Source organism: Mesoplodon mirus (assembly GCF_964341445.2).
Source record: "Mesoplodon mirus genome assembly, chromosome: 1".
Lineage (NCBI taxonomy): Eukaryota > Metazoa > Chordata > Mammalia > Artiodactyla > Ziphiidae > Mesoplodon > Mesoplodon mirus.
Window position 1 is genome coordinate 61230443 of NC_138976.1, and position 17468 is coordinate 61247910.

The 17468-nt window shown below is 39.5% G+C and overlaps 1 protein-coding gene across 12 annotated transcripts in view; it reads left to right on the forward strand.

Annotated features, from left to right (window-relative positions):
• Positions 1-17468, forward strand: part of BNC2 (basonuclin zinc finger protein 2) — a 436262-nt gene that overhangs the window by 173338 nt on the left and 245456 nt on the right. For 8 of the 12 annotated variants that reach the window (XM_082604098.1, XM_082604102.1, XM_082604105.1 and 5 more), the window contains one exon: positions 1172-1255. The exons of the other annotated variants lie outside the window; for them this stretch is intronic. In XM_082604098.1, coding sequence (XP_082460224.1) covers positions 1172-1255 — 84 coding nt within the window. The remainder of the gene's footprint in view (positions 1-1171; positions 1256-17468) is intronic. 12 annotated transcript variants of the gene reach the window in all.

Here is a 17468-nt window from a genome sequence, read left to right on the forward strand (position 1 = left end):
ATATATGTTATATTCACTAGTAAACTTGCAAAGTGGAGTTTATTGAAAATTGTTTAAATCTGGAGAAGTGAACAGATTTGTGGGTCAAAAGAAAGAAGGAAATACCTTCTAAGACAGCATGCTTGGCTGAAAACTGATCTCTGAACAAAGGAAATTGATTGGCACAGATGATCCCAGTTGGAGTTAAAAAAATAAATAAAACAAAATACCAAAGGAGGGCTTTGAGAGGGAAAGAAGATACAGGTGAGATGAAGCTGATTGATGGATTGAGATTCTGATACACATAGATAGTTGTATGATTAATGAAGGTAGTATGTGTTTGGAAATACTGAGTAGAGATTTAGAGAAGAATTTAAAAAGCCGAAAACAGGTTTCAATGGAATCTAAATTCTCTTTATCTTAAAAATTTTAAAATGAAGTAAGCATGTGACTAATAAGTAGGTAATATTTCAGGGTGAGAGTAACTGATTGTAATAGGTAGCTTAGTTTTGAAAGGGAATCTTAGCGGCTTTCATTGTAGGATTCTAGGTACAGAGGAACATTTACTAAATCATAGCTTTTTTGTTATTTTTAGTGTTAGAGCAGACGTGAAATGAGCCTCTTAAATGTAGCTTAAATACAGTAAATAAATAATACATGTTGATAAATAAATACTAGCCCATGCCAGGAATAGAAAAAAAAAATTTGAACTGGTATTTTAAGTGTCAAAGGAACTTTAGGCATTATAGAATGCAGTTTTCTTAATTCCCACTTAAGAAAATGAAAAGAGAAAAAAAGTCACCAATTTCAAGCAGAGATTCTGTTTCTTTTTCCCTTCCTTCATTTCCTCCCTTCCTTCCTTTTGAGTTTCCTTCTTCTCTCCTCCTCCTTCTACAGTCCACGGATATTAAGTGCCTGCTTTGTGCTACATGCTGTGGATACAAGGGGCAATAAAATTTATGTGGATTTTTTCTTTTTAGACTTTACCTTTTGGTAGTTAATAAACTTGGGTGTGTGATATTTACAATGTATTTGACCTACTGAGTGTCAAAAACCTGTGAAGCCGTGATGGAAGCCGTTCTGTTTCAGAACTGCACTTGGGATGTCCCTGCTTCTGCCTGGGTCAAGTGTGTTTGTGTGCAGTTTTCAGCAGCCTCCACAGCCAGCATCTAACTTGGCCGTATTCCCCCAGGTTCCAGTGGCATGTGCTGGCAGAGTGCTGGGTGCAGACTTCTGCCCAAACCTGGAGGAGCCAGACCAGAGGCTGGAAGTCCAGGTTGGAGTCTTACTGCTTTATCAGTTGGGGGTGGTGTGACAGTAACAGTGGTCTCTGAAGGCCGTGCAGATACATCAGATGCCATCAGGAGACAGGCAACTGCTGAGACAGGTATAACAGAGGGCCCAGTGTAGCATCTGTGCAGCAAAAAGTCCTTTTCAGGATAAGTTGTATGTAACTAGAGATCATTCATTTACTCAGTCAGGAAATCAAGACTTAGTATGTACTGCAGTGAATAAGAACGTGGTTTCTGAAGGCTGGCCACCTAGGTTGACACAGTTGCTGTGAGATCTTTGGCAAGTCACTCAACCTAACTGGGCTTTAGCTTTTTCATCTATGAAATGGAGATTTCCCACACTAGGTGAATGAGGATTAAATGTTCTAACACATGCCTAACAGTTAGCACAGCACCTGGCACATAACAGGCACTCAGGAAATCTTAGCTCTCATCTTTTCAAATCACCATTATCGAGTGCTAAGAATGATGCTAGGCTCTGGGGACACCTGGAGAACCAGTCATGTTTCCTGCATTGTGGTCTCCCAGCTCAGGAGAATGGAAGCCGTTCAGCTGGGCGCTGTATTAGAAAAATAGAATTTAATGATAAGTAGCTTCCTTCTTCATGGATTGGGAGATATGTCCTCTGGTGTAATATTAAGTTTATTTACAAAGTACATTTTTCATGAAAGTACTGACTTGGAATTCGTTGTGTGGTCTTGAGAAATTAGAAACGGTGTGGTGTATTGCAGATTAAAAATATAAATATGACATCCTGGCCAAAGGCCTATCTCCACTTCCAGGTACCTGTTAATAGTTATGGAATGTGTGTGCCAAAGATGCAAAGATGGAGGCTGAAGTTTCAATATGGATGGCACCCCCTTGCATGGGCAAACCCATACTATTTTTTAGGGCCTCTATTTGGCGTCATTTTCTAAATTTTAAGACCTAGGGGCTGAGCATAGTCAGCTCAGTGTTAAAACATTTTTTTTAACCGATTTAGACACCCCAAATAAGAAAAGAGAATAGTTTAAAAAAATTGACTTCACAGTGGGCGTGATGGCAGAAGTGGTGGTTGGAGGAGGTTTCAGTTTTTATGATACTCTGAAGGGGACACCGTCTCTTGCGCACCTGCTCTTGGCCTAGGGAAGAGCACCTGAGCTCAGTGGTGCCACAAGCTGGTACTGTCTGGGCGACATATGGCTATGATACTACAGAAAAGCAGGTGTGGCACGTATGAGGCATGATCATGCGTTTCCCAGTTTTAGAAAGCGCACAGCTTGTGTGTGACACATATATGCAGAGTGATGGAAGACTTTTTGTGAAGAGTAGTCTGATCCTTGACCCCTTCGGGTAGGACGAGTGATGTTCTTCAAACACGTCACCTGGAATGGTCTGTCATGGGTGGTTGTTGGAAAATCTGTTTTTGAACCTTGAGTTATGGAGCAAAGAGCGATGGGTTTTGCAGATGTGGGTGCGTGAAATAAAACTGAAGGAGACCAATGGAGCACTTTGCTTCCACATACCAAGGGAGAAAATGTGTATTTACATGTTGAAGTGAAACTGTGGTTATAGGTAAGCTAAACAGATTGTGGAGTTGACAATTCAGCGAGGGCCTTGCAAAGAAGACCAAGTTACTGGGCAAAGAAAAGAAAGTGCTCTTTTTATTGGATTCCTCATATTGCAACAGCATTTTGGTGGACTGAGTGGAAATGATGAATATGTGAAAAGATAGTCAACTACAAAGCATTGGTGAATTAACTAGGACCCACTTGAACTATTTCTCTCTTTTCTCCTCTTCTTTTCTAATTATGGCTTCCATACCTTTTAATAATATCTGGTACATACTCATATTATGTCCGTCATAATAAAGTTGACACTTAATATATTCTTCACCAGCTAACAGTTCCAGGAGTAGCTTAGAGTCCGTTCATTTTTGCCATGGCATGTGCATTCTGGTCTTTTTTTTTTTTTCCTATCAAGTGAGCCATTTCTTATTTTTTAGTCCAACTCTGCACTCCGGGGAACTCATCATAGGACTTGCCAGCGTCGTTTACTTTTCCTTCTTGGATCTCAGACTTCCCCCCAGGGCCAGGCATTATAACCATGAGAGGATTTTATGTTTGGCCTCTTGATTCTGAGAATAATCTCTTGTACACCTCGATTTAGGAGCTCTGGCTTGTTTATATCCTTTCCTGTGAAGGATTTTCATTTAGACACACAGTACCCATATCTGGTTTACTTTTGTATTTTTACCTGACAGGAATTCTCAGGACTGATGGAGCCCCTTCCTCTTCTTACCTTCTTTCTTTTAACCCTTTCCTTTTAATCCTTAAAATTTCAGATGACTTAGCAACTTTATCATTTAATAATCCCAAGATCCCTGACACTCTTTCATGAATATATCCTTGGTTTTGAATGACTGTCATTGTTGAAGTCTGAGCATGACTTGACTTTTGCAAGGGCATCTGCTGTCTTTTTTGTGTTAATATACCTGATTTAGAAAAGTAGCTGGAAATCCAGACTTTGATTTACTGTCTTCACTTTCTTGATTTTCTTCAGTGCCTTTTGAAGTACATATGGAACTGTACTTTCTTTAGCTCTGGAGGTTAACTGATGCATAGGCTCCCAAAATTGTCCTCTTATATAATTATTTTATGGGAACTTGTTATTCTAGTTTAGACCTCCCTTAATTGCTGTTAAATATTTTATTTTGTTTTATTTATTTTTATAAATTTATTTATTTTTGGCTGCATTGGGTCTTTGTTGCTTCGCGTGGGCTTTCTCTAGTTGCGGCGAGCCAGGGCTACTCTTTGTTGCGGTGTATGGGCTTCTCGTGACGGTGGCTTCTCTTGTTGCGGAGCGCGGGCTTCAGTAGCTGTGGCACACGGGTTTCAGTAGTTGTGGCTCTCAGGCTCTAGAGCGCAGGCTTCAGTAGTTGTGGCTCACGGGCTCAGTTGCTCCGCGGCATGTGGGATCTTTCCACACCAGGGCTTGAACCTGTGTCCCCTGCATTGGCAGGCAGATTCTCAACCACTGCACCACCCGGGAAGTCCCAAATATTTTATTTTTAATCATAAAAGTGACTGTTTTCGTCTCACTGTGCCTCATCGTGTGTTGTTACAGTTAGCCTAGCACAGTTCCTTTCCTGGTTGGGAATTCAAGATGTGGGGTTTGACTTGTTATTTTTCACCACTAAAGTGCTTAGAAAATTAGAGTAAATAATGAACCAATATTTCAGTACCCGATTAGACACAATTTACTGTGATGTTTCATAAACCACAGACTCCTTTCTTCTATGAATGCGTGAAGGATCACTTTTTTTTTTCCCCAGACATACTGGGGTGCAAATGTAAATTTCCATAAAATTTAAATGAGGTGCTTCCTGTAATTAATGAACAATTGTGGCTGCTGTCTAGTCTACATTGTAATTAACCATGATCAGGCTTGTTTAGTGATGACACTGTTCCTGTAATAATTTGACAAGCTACTGTGAATTTGCCAGGTTATTAAACAACCTGCAGCATTCACTTACAGAATCACAGGGACGGCGGCGGCTGCTAGTTAAATGCAGCATAAGGGCGAAGCAGAGCTGCCCATTGAAGTCTATCAATCACCACGAACAGGTTTACATTCCTGTGATTTGGGAGAAGTTAATTAATTTTGTGTGGGTTGTCTTGAAAACTTTTTATTACATGGTAAACCTAATGGGGCAAAGCTGGTCATTTTTGTGAACTCATAATGAAGCTAACCAAGTTTCTATATTGTTATCATCTATATGGACACCCGGAAGCTGAGGTTTCCCCCTTCCCACCCTGTTAAATAGATGTAGTATTTTAAACAACAACAGCACCAAGCTGTTCCCTCCCCAGATTTATTCCCAGCATCTCTCAAATACAAGTTTACTTTTTTATTGAGTGTGTGTGTTAGGAAGAGCAGATGACCTTGTGCCAAGCACAGTCCTGTCACAGGGAGAGGGAGCCATCCAAGGGGACTGGTAGCCATGTCCATAGTCACTAGCGCACCCGCCGGCCTGAGCCCCCCTTAAGGTTAAGAACTGTTCAAAACGTTACTGTCTAGTTACTGTGGTGTCTTTCATTCAGATTCTGTTTATTGACTAAACCACAAGGATTCCTGCCCAAAGTACCAGGCGGTCTATGCTTGACTGATTTTGATTTTCTAACATCAGCCCTGGGGTTTATTTGAAAAATGTACATACACTGCAGCTTTAACAAGTCAAGTGACTGCATGTTTTTGACCATGGAGTCGAGTATATCTGAAGATCATTAAATTTAGAGGGGAAAGGAGGGGTGGAGAATAAGTGTAGTAGTCATTGTACCATTGCAAAGAGAGAGAGAGTGTGGGTGTGTGTGTGACACATGGTTTTTGTCTTTTCATCTTCTCCAAGAGCCAGAAAGTTTCCTGCCGTTCTCTTTCCAGCTATTGACAAATGATTGCCAGATGTGAGATCTTTGCAGTGCTCTTTCCCTCAGCAAACCTGCAGCGATGGGATATTTGATTCTCCCTTGCCCATTTCATCTCCTTTCCACATCTGCCAGGGACACACAAGCAATACATCCCTACATGAGAGTTTAAAGTTTATTCAGCTCCTTTTTCCCCTCCGATAAAATGTGTTTGGAGACAACACAATGAGGTCCATATGACTTTTGCCCAACTTCACTGTATGAAATTAGTTGTTTATTTTACTTATCTACCTCTCAGTAATTGAACGATTTCATTTTAGTTTCGGTCCATGGAAAATTTGATGCAACTCTGGGAATGCTAAGAGTTTCCTATTGTTGTCTGCTTGCTGCAAGTATACCATCATCACAACTTCTCTCTGATTGTCTCAATTCTGATAAAAACTAGACTGGTGGTTTCTATGGACTTCCTAGGAAAGCAGTTTTAATAAACAACTGTCAAAATACTAAGTGTAGCATGTCTGGTAAAATTCAGTAGTCATTTAAGATCTAAAAAGCCATCCATGAGGGAGAAAATTCAACTTGTTTGGCTTGATTAGTTTACCTTGTATTTGTGTCCATTGTCAAAGCTGTTATGGATAAGGTCCTAGTTTTAATCCCAAATAGCTTATAAAAGAGAATGTATAGTGAGTTTTGAAGGTATCTGAAATTAGCCTGTGTAGGCCACACACATAATCATTAACATGCATGGAAGCCTTTTGCATCTGCTTGGAATCTGTATTGATACTGATTTTTTTTCCTCATTTTAGTTTACAGATATTTTCCAAAGTGCTCTTATAGCTTATGTTCATACTATAGGGTGGGCTGACACAGGTGGCCTTTCAGTTTTCCTATTACACTTTTTGGCAAACGAAAAGGCCCCTTACTCCCTGAATAAGATCAGCATTTTAATTTTTTTAACATTTAAAAAATAATCCATAAAATGTCTGCCACATGTTCCCTAGTTGATGGAAATGTTTTCCCAATTAGACTGTAGTATTGGATTCTTACTGTAAAAGTGCTAGCGTGTTTACTATTTCTGCTACCCTCTCAGCTACCTGTCATTATACAAATTTATTTTTTTGTGTGTGAAACTCAAATGATGAACGTAAGATAATTACTATTTATGAATTTCTGAGGAAAAATTGTTTTGTTTTTTTTTTACTGTTAAGAAAGTAAATGGCTTTGCCCATGTGAGACTCAAAACAGGAAAAATGTGGTCTTTCATTCTGTTCTTTTAAAAAAAAAATAACAAAGCAACAACAAACAAAACCTAACAAGAACAAAAACAAAAAGCCAACAGCCCCTGAAAAGAAGAAATCCTACTTAAGCCTAGGAAAAAGAGGTCAGCCAAACTCATGAAGATGTATACATGGAATGTCTGTTACTTTTTGTCTGTCAATTAGATTATACCCTAGTAAAGCTTAACAGAGAATAAGGGGCACAACTGCTTACCACAAGTTGCCAAAATGTTGCATGTTTCTGTGGGAAGTGTCTATTGAACAGCAGAGAAAATAATCGTACTTGAAGAAACTGTTCACTCTTAGAAAACAAGGCGGTGATCCTGATGGGGGAGTAAGTTTAAACAACAACCCCCAACACAAAATTACCATGACCAACAAGGATCCCTGTGGAAAAACTGATGTTTTTGATGTCCTTCGACGGTGCCTGAGGACTGACACCAGGCCAGCCCCTCAGTGGATGCCAGTGGCTGGGAAGGTGGAGGCGAAGAGTGCTTTCACAAGACAGCAAGGTTAGGAGCTCCTGTGGCGGCACCAGGTCCCTTCAGGTTTAGGTCACGTCTTGGGACTTGCTGTCGCTAACACATTTGCTGGTCTCTTGTGCCTTCCTGCCTTTTCCTCTACATGGTTAGAGCCTGGGAGGCAGAGAGGTGCTAAGCAGTGGAGGTGCCATCCAGCCCGAGTGCCTAGGGAACATCCTTCAGAGGACGACCTGTCACCAGCCGTCAAAGAAGAGAGTGGCTTTGTGGTCTCTGAACATCTGGCCGTGCTGCACAGGAAGCTGAGGGGGTGTCATTAATTGTGATGAAATAATTTAAACCATCAGGAATAAATGAGGCTGTTAAGCTAAGTTCAGATTCCATTTGCCATGCACATGTGTCTAGCAGCCTGTGTGCAGTTAAAAAAAATTGAATTATATTAGCTCATGAGTAGAAGTGAAATAGATACTGTAAATGAAACAAGTTGCTGTGTGGTGATGACACAGTGTTGAACCACTTCATAGAGTTACAGTTTGTAGGATCAGTATATTGAGAGTCGTACAGTATTTAATGAATTTTTTTAAAAAATATTTATTTATTTATTTGTTTTATTTTTGGCTGCATTGGGTCTTTGTTGCTGCGTGTGGGCTTTCTCTAGTTGCCGAGAGCGGGGGCCACTCTTCGTTGCAGAGCACGGGCTTCTTATTGCGGTGGCTTCTCTTGTCGCAGAGCACAGGTTCTAGGCGCACGGGCTTCAGGAGTTGTGGCACGTGAGCTCAGTAGTTGTGGCTCATGGGCTCTAGAGTGCAGGCGCAGTAGTTGTGGCTCACGGGCTTAGTTGCTCTACGGCATGTGGGATCTTCCTGGACCAGGGCTCGAACCTGTGTCCCCTGCATTGGCAGACGGATTCTTAACCACTGCACCACCAGGGAAGCCCCAGGAATTTTTATATAAAAGGATTCTTAAGGTATTGAGAGAGATAGTCATGACCAGTGGTTTATTGGAGCACGGAGAGGACGGATAGGTGGATGGGTATAAAAAAGCAAGCCTTTGGACCAAGGTGGTTGGGTGGACAGGGTTCTTAGTCTGCTAAGCCAGGCTGAATTGATGCACGGTGGACTTTTCCATAGATTCTGGCTTTGAGTCAGTATTGGGTGCCATTGCTCCGCCTACATGCTCCAGGCTGGAGAACGATTTCTCTCTGATGACCAACTTTGGACGTCCCTTTGAGGCTTCCAGCACTTTGGGCACATCTGTGTTGTTTTCTTCAGAATGAAAACAACTCTCTTTGGTGATAGATGACTCCTCCAGCAGATGAACGTATTTTTAAGGCTTTGCATCATCAGTGAAGACTGATTTCAAGTGTAATTTTCAGGCACAGTGGAAAGAGGCAGTCTTCACTTCTTTACAAAGGCAAGACTGTCAGGTTGGAATGTCGGGACATCCCTGAGGTTTTGAGCACTAAACTGAGCAATGATGTGTAGGTTCCAAAGTACATTTCTAAAATAAAACTCATTCCTTTTATACATGAGCAGAGTCTTCAAATTTGAACTTTTATTTAAAAATAAACACAGGAATTTGAAAAATAAAATGAGGCTGTTTAGATACAGGAAGCATCTTTTAAAACCGTTGGAGAAGTCATCCCTCTAGTAGGTGGAGGCGATGGTCCAGAGCCCTGGCAAGCCTTGGACAAAAGCCATATCGCTAGCTGTGTCTTATCTCACTTTGCCCTATCCATCCCCTTGCTACCTCATTGCCTTTCTCTCTCCCCTGTTGTGTAGCTCCTTTGTCTTTTCCATTTTCTCTTTTCCTTTATTCTCACTTATTTTTATCCTTTCTCTTTACAACCTGTTCTCATTCTTCCTCCTCCAAAGAAACGAACTGCAATTCTGTTTTCATTTATAGTGTTAGTTTTCCTGCTACCAGTTAAAAGATTAATATGCTTTTTTAAAAAAATCATTTATTCATTTTTATTTTTGGCTGCATTGGGTCTTCGTTGCTGCACGTGGGATCCCTCTAGTTGCAGTGAGCGGGGGCTACTCTTCGTCTTCGTTGTGGTGCGCGGGCTTCTCGTTGTGGCTTCTCTTGTTGCGGAGCGCGGGCTCTAGGCACGTGGGCTTCAGTAGTTGTGGCACGTGGGCTCAGTAGTTGTGGCATGTGGGCTCTAGAGCGCAGGCTCAGTAGCTGTGGCACACGGGCTTAGTAGCTCCGCAGTATGTGGGATCTTCCCAGGCCAGGGCTCAAACCCATGTCCCTTGCATTGGCAGGCGGATTCTTAACCACTGTGCCACCAGGGAAGCCCTAGGTTGCATTTTAACTTAAACTTGTATATGACCATTGGTGGATTTTTTTTAAGGAATGTGAATGAACCTTGATTAGCTTTTTTAAAAAGGAATGCAGACTACTCACTAAATTATCCCTTTACCTGGACGCTTGAATGGAATTGTCTATGAAAGCCAGAAATTTGTGGTTCTGAGTCACCATCTTCCTTCTTCCTCAACATAGAAGGAAGACATTCAAATCAAAACACTTGCATTTCCTGATGTCTAATAGAGTAACCAGTAGTTAGGATAATGCTCCTTGTGTGTTTTGATCTTTGGATTTCATTTTAATTCATGTAATAAAGTAGGAAGACTTATACGTTCTTCAGATCTATCTTCTTCGCATTGTTGGAAGGATTGAAGGAGATGATGTGTGGGGGGGGCACTGTGCCTAGCACACTGCTAATAGTGATGTGACTGCATTATTGTTATTATATAAATGTATAAATTGTACTAGCATCTGTTGGCTAAGCAGGTAAAAATTAAGAATAAATTTTTCTCCTGAAAATTTCACACATCTCTACTATTTAAATGTTACTCACCTTTAAAAAGTTTTACAATTCTTCCCCCAAGAATAGGGAATGCAAGGTGAATGTGGGAAATTTTGAACAAGATACCTATGTTTTTCTTTCTTTACTTGGAAGAAATTACTGCATTCTGTAGAACATTTATTTGTTTCTCAAAACAAATAAGAAAATGATAGTATAGAAAACAAACTCATGGTTACCAAAGGGGAAACCTGGGCGGGGGATAAATCAGGAGTTTGGGATTAACATACACACTACTATATATAAAATAGATAATCAACAGGGACCTACTGTTTAGCACAGGGAACTCTACCCAATATTCTGTAATAACCTATTTGGGAAAAGAATCTGAAAAAGAATGGATATATGTATAGGTATAACTGAATCACTTTGCTGTACACCTGAAACTAACACAACATTGTAAATCAACTACACTCCATTATAAGATAAAAGTTAAATTAAAAAAAAGAAAATGATGGTATACTCAGTAGTTGCTTGAAGGTTTCTCTTGCAGGTGTTTTAGTAAATACAGGTAAAAGGCAGTTTCATGAACGTAAGTCCACCACCCCCACTCTACAACTTTTTATTTTGATGGTGTGTGAACTGGATGCCCCTACATTTTGGGGGACCTTCTTTATTCTTCTGCTGTTAATACTCTCACTGTCTGCTTAAGTAGTAGTAAATTTGTAAATTCTGTGTCTTGAATTGTATATTTCAGGTACATTATAGATTAAATAAATGTTGGTTGGATGGCCTGAGAAGGGCATTTTGCATCCTGTCTCAGTACCACTGTTTCTATGAGAGGATATTATCTAGATTTCAGGTGGCCAGCTTAACCTAAGCTGTTCGTGTTGGGAACCATCAGTATTAACATAAGAAGCTTATTTTTACTTTATGTAAGTTCCTTTGTCATAATAGCTTCATAGATGCTTCATAGAGGGAGAAAGAAAAGACAAGAAAACACGGAAGTAATTTAATTCTTGGCTTCAGTAGAGAGAATTATGTGTTTGGGGGCGTGTGCATGTATATGGATTTTGTATATACATAACAACATATATCTCATTACATACATATCCACATATTTTCTTTGTTTACAAGAATAACTGGTGATGTTCTGTTGGAATATTTTGTTGGAGTTAGGCATAATGTATAATTTACATTGAGAACACTTAGTCCCCTCTACCTCTACCCACAAAAGAAAGAAAAAACTTTTGTTTGGGTGGATAATGGAACCTCAGTTTGTGTGTGAGATTCTTTAGGACTCAGTATTTTTTTCATGTGGTTTCAAAATTTAAACCTGGAAATTATCTGAAGTTATATAACGTAATGTCTCCATCTTATAGATTTGGAAACTGAGGCCCAGAAGTTTTAAAAGCCTTGCCCCAAATTACATAGTTAGTAAAAATTCTCCATTTCTGACATCTGAAGAATGGAGTTACCCAAGAATATAAAGTTGTTACTCTTTAATGTTCAGTACATGCCAGTGGAGTTTCATGGAGTGTGGAAGCAGACCAAGTCCCCTTGAAATCATTGTTATTATAAAAACCATCTTTAAGTGCCTTTTTGGGATGGTACTGTGTTTGCGTCCTATAAAAAGTGAGCTGAATCGACAGGGTCTCTGCCCTCTAGAAGTTTATAATCAAAAACAGATAATGTAGCTGACATCTGTTATTGTATTAAGATCCTACAAATAAACATTGATCAAATATATAAATAAAAGTTTTATATCAGAGACAAGTAAAAATCTGTTTGCTTGCCTGATACACCCCTACACTGAAACCATCCGTGGAAGTTGTAAAATGACTAAACTGGACTAATCCTGACACCAGGATATTCCTGTAGGTTGTTATTTTTTAAGGGTTTTCATGGAGTACTGGCATTACCATCATGTCACTGATAGCTTATTGTGAGTGGGTCTAGATTCAGAGATGTTGTTTTTATCTTTCTGGTTAAAGAATTGGAAAAAATGGAATTTTCCTCCCTCTATGGATTTTTCTCATTTCTGTGATACCTGCTATTGTAAACCAGCATTCTGGAGTGTACTTTACAAAAGGTGTCCAAGCCCCCCATGTTAATAGAAATCATATGTTTTTAAAAATTAACAGCCTTTCCCCCCCTCTAAGTCACTAAAAAATGCATTAAAACAAATATAGGAGTTTAGGATTGATGCTGTAATGAGATGAACTTATATATCCAAAAGGCTTCAAAGGGAATATTGTAAGAAGAGGTAAGTTCACAACTTTGGAATGAGCAGATCTGGTTGTAAGTTTGAGTAAAGCTATACCAACTAAAATTAAGCATATAAAAGTTGGCAAGTGAGATAGGTATTGAGTTTGATCAAATATTTTCTTTCTGCATGCTTCAACTTTAATGCAAGGTATTTTAACAGTCACTTCAAAAATGAAGTGTGGGGAAACTAAAACAGCAACATCGGGAAGTGTAAACATGAACCCATAACAAAGTTCAAGACATTAAAAAAATAGCTGTCCCTACCCTAGTGTGGGTGTCTGTGTAAATTAAACCAATGTGGGTGCATAAATTAATTAGAAGCACAGTCACTGATATAAATCAAACTTATTTGGTACACTGATGAAATGAGCATTGTTTATAAGGTTATCTTGTTATTTAATCTCTTCTATATAAACCTGGCTAGTTAGAATTATGAAGTAATAATACGATTAATGTGATGATGGTATACTTTTTCTTAGTACAGGCCTGATCCTGTAGGCCTTTCTTGACTGGGGTTTGTGAATATAGAGGACCATAAGAACTGGAAATTTTAATTAGCAAGAATGTTCCTCCTTTCCCCCTCCAGTTGTGTGGTTTTTTTCTTTTTTTTTTATCTCAGGATGTTCCCTGGATAGTTTATTCTTTTTGAACCACTAATCTACTGACCCCAGAAGAAGGAACTGCCTTTAGATATTATTTTCTCAAAACTGTGCAAAGTTCATTATGAGAGCTACCTGCTGTCTTCCAGCTATACTCTGCTGTGCCACTGGGTCTCAAATAAAGAGAAAGTTTTACTTACAAATGAAGCCATTAGGAATTTCTTGAATAAACAAAGTTTTTTTTTTCTTTGATGTGCAAAGGAATTTTGTTTATAACTATTAGTCATATAAGTCCATGTCTAACACATGCAAGGAACATTTGCTATCTTTTGTATGAAATGGAAAGTGCTCTTGTCAGCTAGAGAGTAGAAAACAGAAACACTTTTTAAAAAACCTAAACAGAATCCTAGTGCAAAAGAAAATTGTTAGTGTCATTATTTAGTATTTGATTCAGAACTTTTGCTTGGTATTTTTTTCCCTTATTTACCCTGCCTACTTTCCTAGTTTGCCACCCCAAGAAGCTGTTTTTTTTTACGTCTGCAAATGAAAACTTTGCTTATGGGAAGTTAAATCAAAGCTGTGCACTTTATTGACCTTGCTCTCAGGTTGCTTACCTACTCCATGGCGTTCTTTTATTCTTTAGCAGAACTTGACAGTGGTGTCCAATAATTTAACTAAGGAATTGCAGGAAAAAATATGTCACAGGTAATTCCCTCTTGATTTATTTTTATGAATGGAGGCTGATGGCTTGTTGTTTCTATTTAATCTCATTTAGAGAATGGATTTAGAACAGGGTCCTTTTAGGATTATGCACAGGGCATTTAGGAATGTGTATCATAAAATCTTAATTGTGATTTCATTTTGCCCTAAACGGTTAGGATGTTTTTTTCCTTCTCTACTGGTATATGTTGATGTTAAACATTTCCAAATTGACAAATCAGCTATTTGGATATATTACTTTAAAGATTTTTGTCTTATCTTCATAGGAATGCCGCACATTTCCATTTCAACAGTGATTATGATGCCATGGCAGCATCCCCTGGCTGTTAGCAGAATATGTAGTATTTCTGTGGTTTTGTGAATCAGTAACCACTAAAAGATTTCAGACCCGTCACCTATGAATGCTTTGTGCAGAGTTTGCTTAATGAGAGCAAATGTGGCGTAAGACAACCTCAACAGTACGTGTAAGGATACATTTTCACTGTTACACTTGGCTCTGTCCTGGATTATGCAACTTGGATTTTCAGTCACTGTAAAACTATGCAGATATATCTGATGGAGTTTGGGTCTGTTTCCTGGAAGCCTTTCAGGACAATACTTGTGAAACTAGTATTGAAATCAGGGGCTCTGCTGATCAGAGTCAGGCATATGGTGGGACATGATGCCTTCTGGGTTGAAGAGGTGACTAACAGTAGGCCGACTGTTCTTCTCTGCTTGCTTACTTGAGCTTGCTTCTCAGATCTGATGGGAAGCATGTTTCAAAGAGCTGAGAAGGCAGTATGGGCTACATGTCCTTTTTCTAGCTGAGAGTGATGCATATGGCCAGAGTGTGTGAGAAGCTCTGGGGTATAGTCTGGGTCTCTGTTGAATAGAAGCCCTGGTTGGTAAAGTAAAGGGCTACAAGTTATATCCTTCAGAATTTTTCTGATGAGTATAGCTTCTCCAAGGGCTGTCTATTCTATTGGGTGGAAAGATCTAGCCTTCCTAGTTTCTTTCCCTAAACATTTATCTTTTCCTTTCACTGTGAATTATGTCACTTTTCCTTCATTTTGATACAGTCAGATACTATGTTATCTTAGGCTCTTTGGGAAGATGACTTAACCTAGGTCCTCCTGCAAACAGATCCTGAGACAGTGCCTTTCATGAAGGTACTTAGTTCGGGTAGATCCCAGAGTAGGAGTGAAGGACCTGGGGAAACCAGTACAAAGATGAATTACTGAAGGACTACTGTTAATGGTGCTCGTTCTCACTTGAGCCTTCAGAGGTACCTCATGAATATGTCTCCACCCAAAATAAAAGGGGAAAGTGTTTACCCATTTGCTCTCATTCTCGGTTGAGCAGTGTGTCCCTGGGAGCATTAATTCTCCACACTTCTGATTTGTGCCTGTGCATCCTCCTCCAGGTTGTCAGGAATTGTGAGGCACACGGGGCAAACTCAGAGCAAGATGCTAATTAGCTACGAATGGGGGAAGTTGGTTGATGTGACTAGAACAGGTGGTGAGACAGGAAGGATTTTTGGTAGCGCAGGGGAGGACCCTGCTCTAGGGACTGATGCAGTGTTTTCAGGGTGGCTCTAAAACCTAGAGCCCTCTGGCGTATTGTCTGTGCCAAATCCCTCATTTGTTGTAGCATGCTTCTCAGGTGAGTTCAGGTGCTTTTACCTCCACTTTGTTGTTAGAAAGGAACGTTGACATTTTCCTAATAATTTCAGCATACCACTTGAAAAATTCCCCATTAGGACCAGAGTGATCTGGAATAGGTAATGCATTTCCCTATCATGGGCACAGTTCCATCACTTTATCCACATGGAAGCACAAACATTTATAGGCCTTATCTCAGTTATATACCATATCCTTGATTTTGGAATGGGGGAAAGTTGTTAACTGTTCAGCTACTCTTACTATTCTTCTGAAAAACAGTTATTTAGCAGAGTTCTTCCGAAAAACAGTTATTTAGCAGAATTCTTCCTCAGGGTGATTTGGCTCTTTCAGATCTTTAAATGTAGACTCAAATCCTCACCACCTTTTTCCAGATGGACCCAGGAACCCCAATAGGTATAGTTAATGCCTCTATTAAATTGTGATATCTGATAGATTAGTGAAGATTTAGAGAAGAGCGTAAGGAAAGACAAAAAGGTAGTCCTCAGTGAAATCAAAACCGTACGCATGTCTTCAGTACTTAGAGACGGAAGAGACTGTTTCCCAAACCAACTTCTTAGAAGAGCAGCTGAGTTACACAGGTATTGTATGTGTTCTTTTATTGTAGTTATGGGTTTTTATTGGAGTCATGGTTCAAAAATGATAAGGCTAACTGTTGTCATGGATCATGCAGAGGGGATGAAACAACATCAAAGTTTCCTACCATCCACCCTAAGCTGCAGTTCAGATCTTTAACACCCTTCTCTTCTCATAAGTGGGTGGACTGATTTTAATCATTTCTTTGTTGTATCTGACATCTTTTCTTCCCGGATGTTTCTGTTTTTAAAGAAATACTTACTGCTTCTAAGGTTGATACTTTAAGGATGGTAGAGAAGAACACGTTCTCCATGTGGACAAGTAGATGGAAGGGCACTTTGCAAATGAAATGCATCACACAGGATCTGACATATAGTAATTCCCTCAATAAATTATTATTATTTTTTTAAAGATAATGGACAGGGACAGGAAAACCAGAGAGGCAGATTCTAATGTGAATATAATACAGAGCTGTTAGAACATCATCAATCAATTGGGAGTTTTGTTATCCAGTGAGATGCTCTTCTGATTTGCTCTTTTGCTCCATTTCAGGACAGACAGTACTGTTTTAATCAAGAAAGAATTCAGAGTACTCTGTTAGGACTTTGTTTTTGTCTGAGGGAGTCGAACAGTTGGGTGACGTGAGGTTAAGATACCTTAGCACCTTGAGAGCACAGTACAGCCTGAAGGGTGTGATAGAATATACCATCTAGAGGATAAGGAGTTTTAGATGCTAAGGAAAATGATTTCCCTTTGTGGGCTCTTCAGGAACACTTTTCTATCTTGTGGTTGGTCGCTTTCAATGTATGGCAATTGCTTTCCATTATGATCCCAAGCTCCAATCAATAGGTACAATATTATGCAACTTATAGTTACATTATAGCCAAAATATGACAAATGTGGTTTCTGAGTGGCTAATTTACAGTAAGTCTTCCTCAGTCCCTAAAGTGGATGTTATGACTAATTTGAACTCCCAGGGACAGAGGCATTTTTGTTATATGAAAAGTGTGTGTGATGGGGGCGTGGGGTGCAGGGTGTAGAGATAGGAGGAGCAGTAAACCAGTGTGTCAGCTTATTCACGTACAGATTGATCTCTCGGCATCTCCTTTGCATCCTCGTGGGTTGTTGTGAATTATCTGCTCACCCTGGGAGAGATGTGCTCTGAATTCTAATAACTTGAAATCTGCGAATCTATTAAAACCATATTTGTAGCGCTAAAAAAAATTGATATTCACCGGGCAGTTTGCCCAACAAGAGAAAGTCAAAGAGATTATACACTTATCCTAAGTAACAGCAACCACCCTGCCAATTCCTCCTTTGAAAGAATACAGCAGACCCAAATTATACATCTATGGGTAAGGGGAGACAAGAAAAGAACTCAATATATCAAAATCAGAAAGTAAATTCC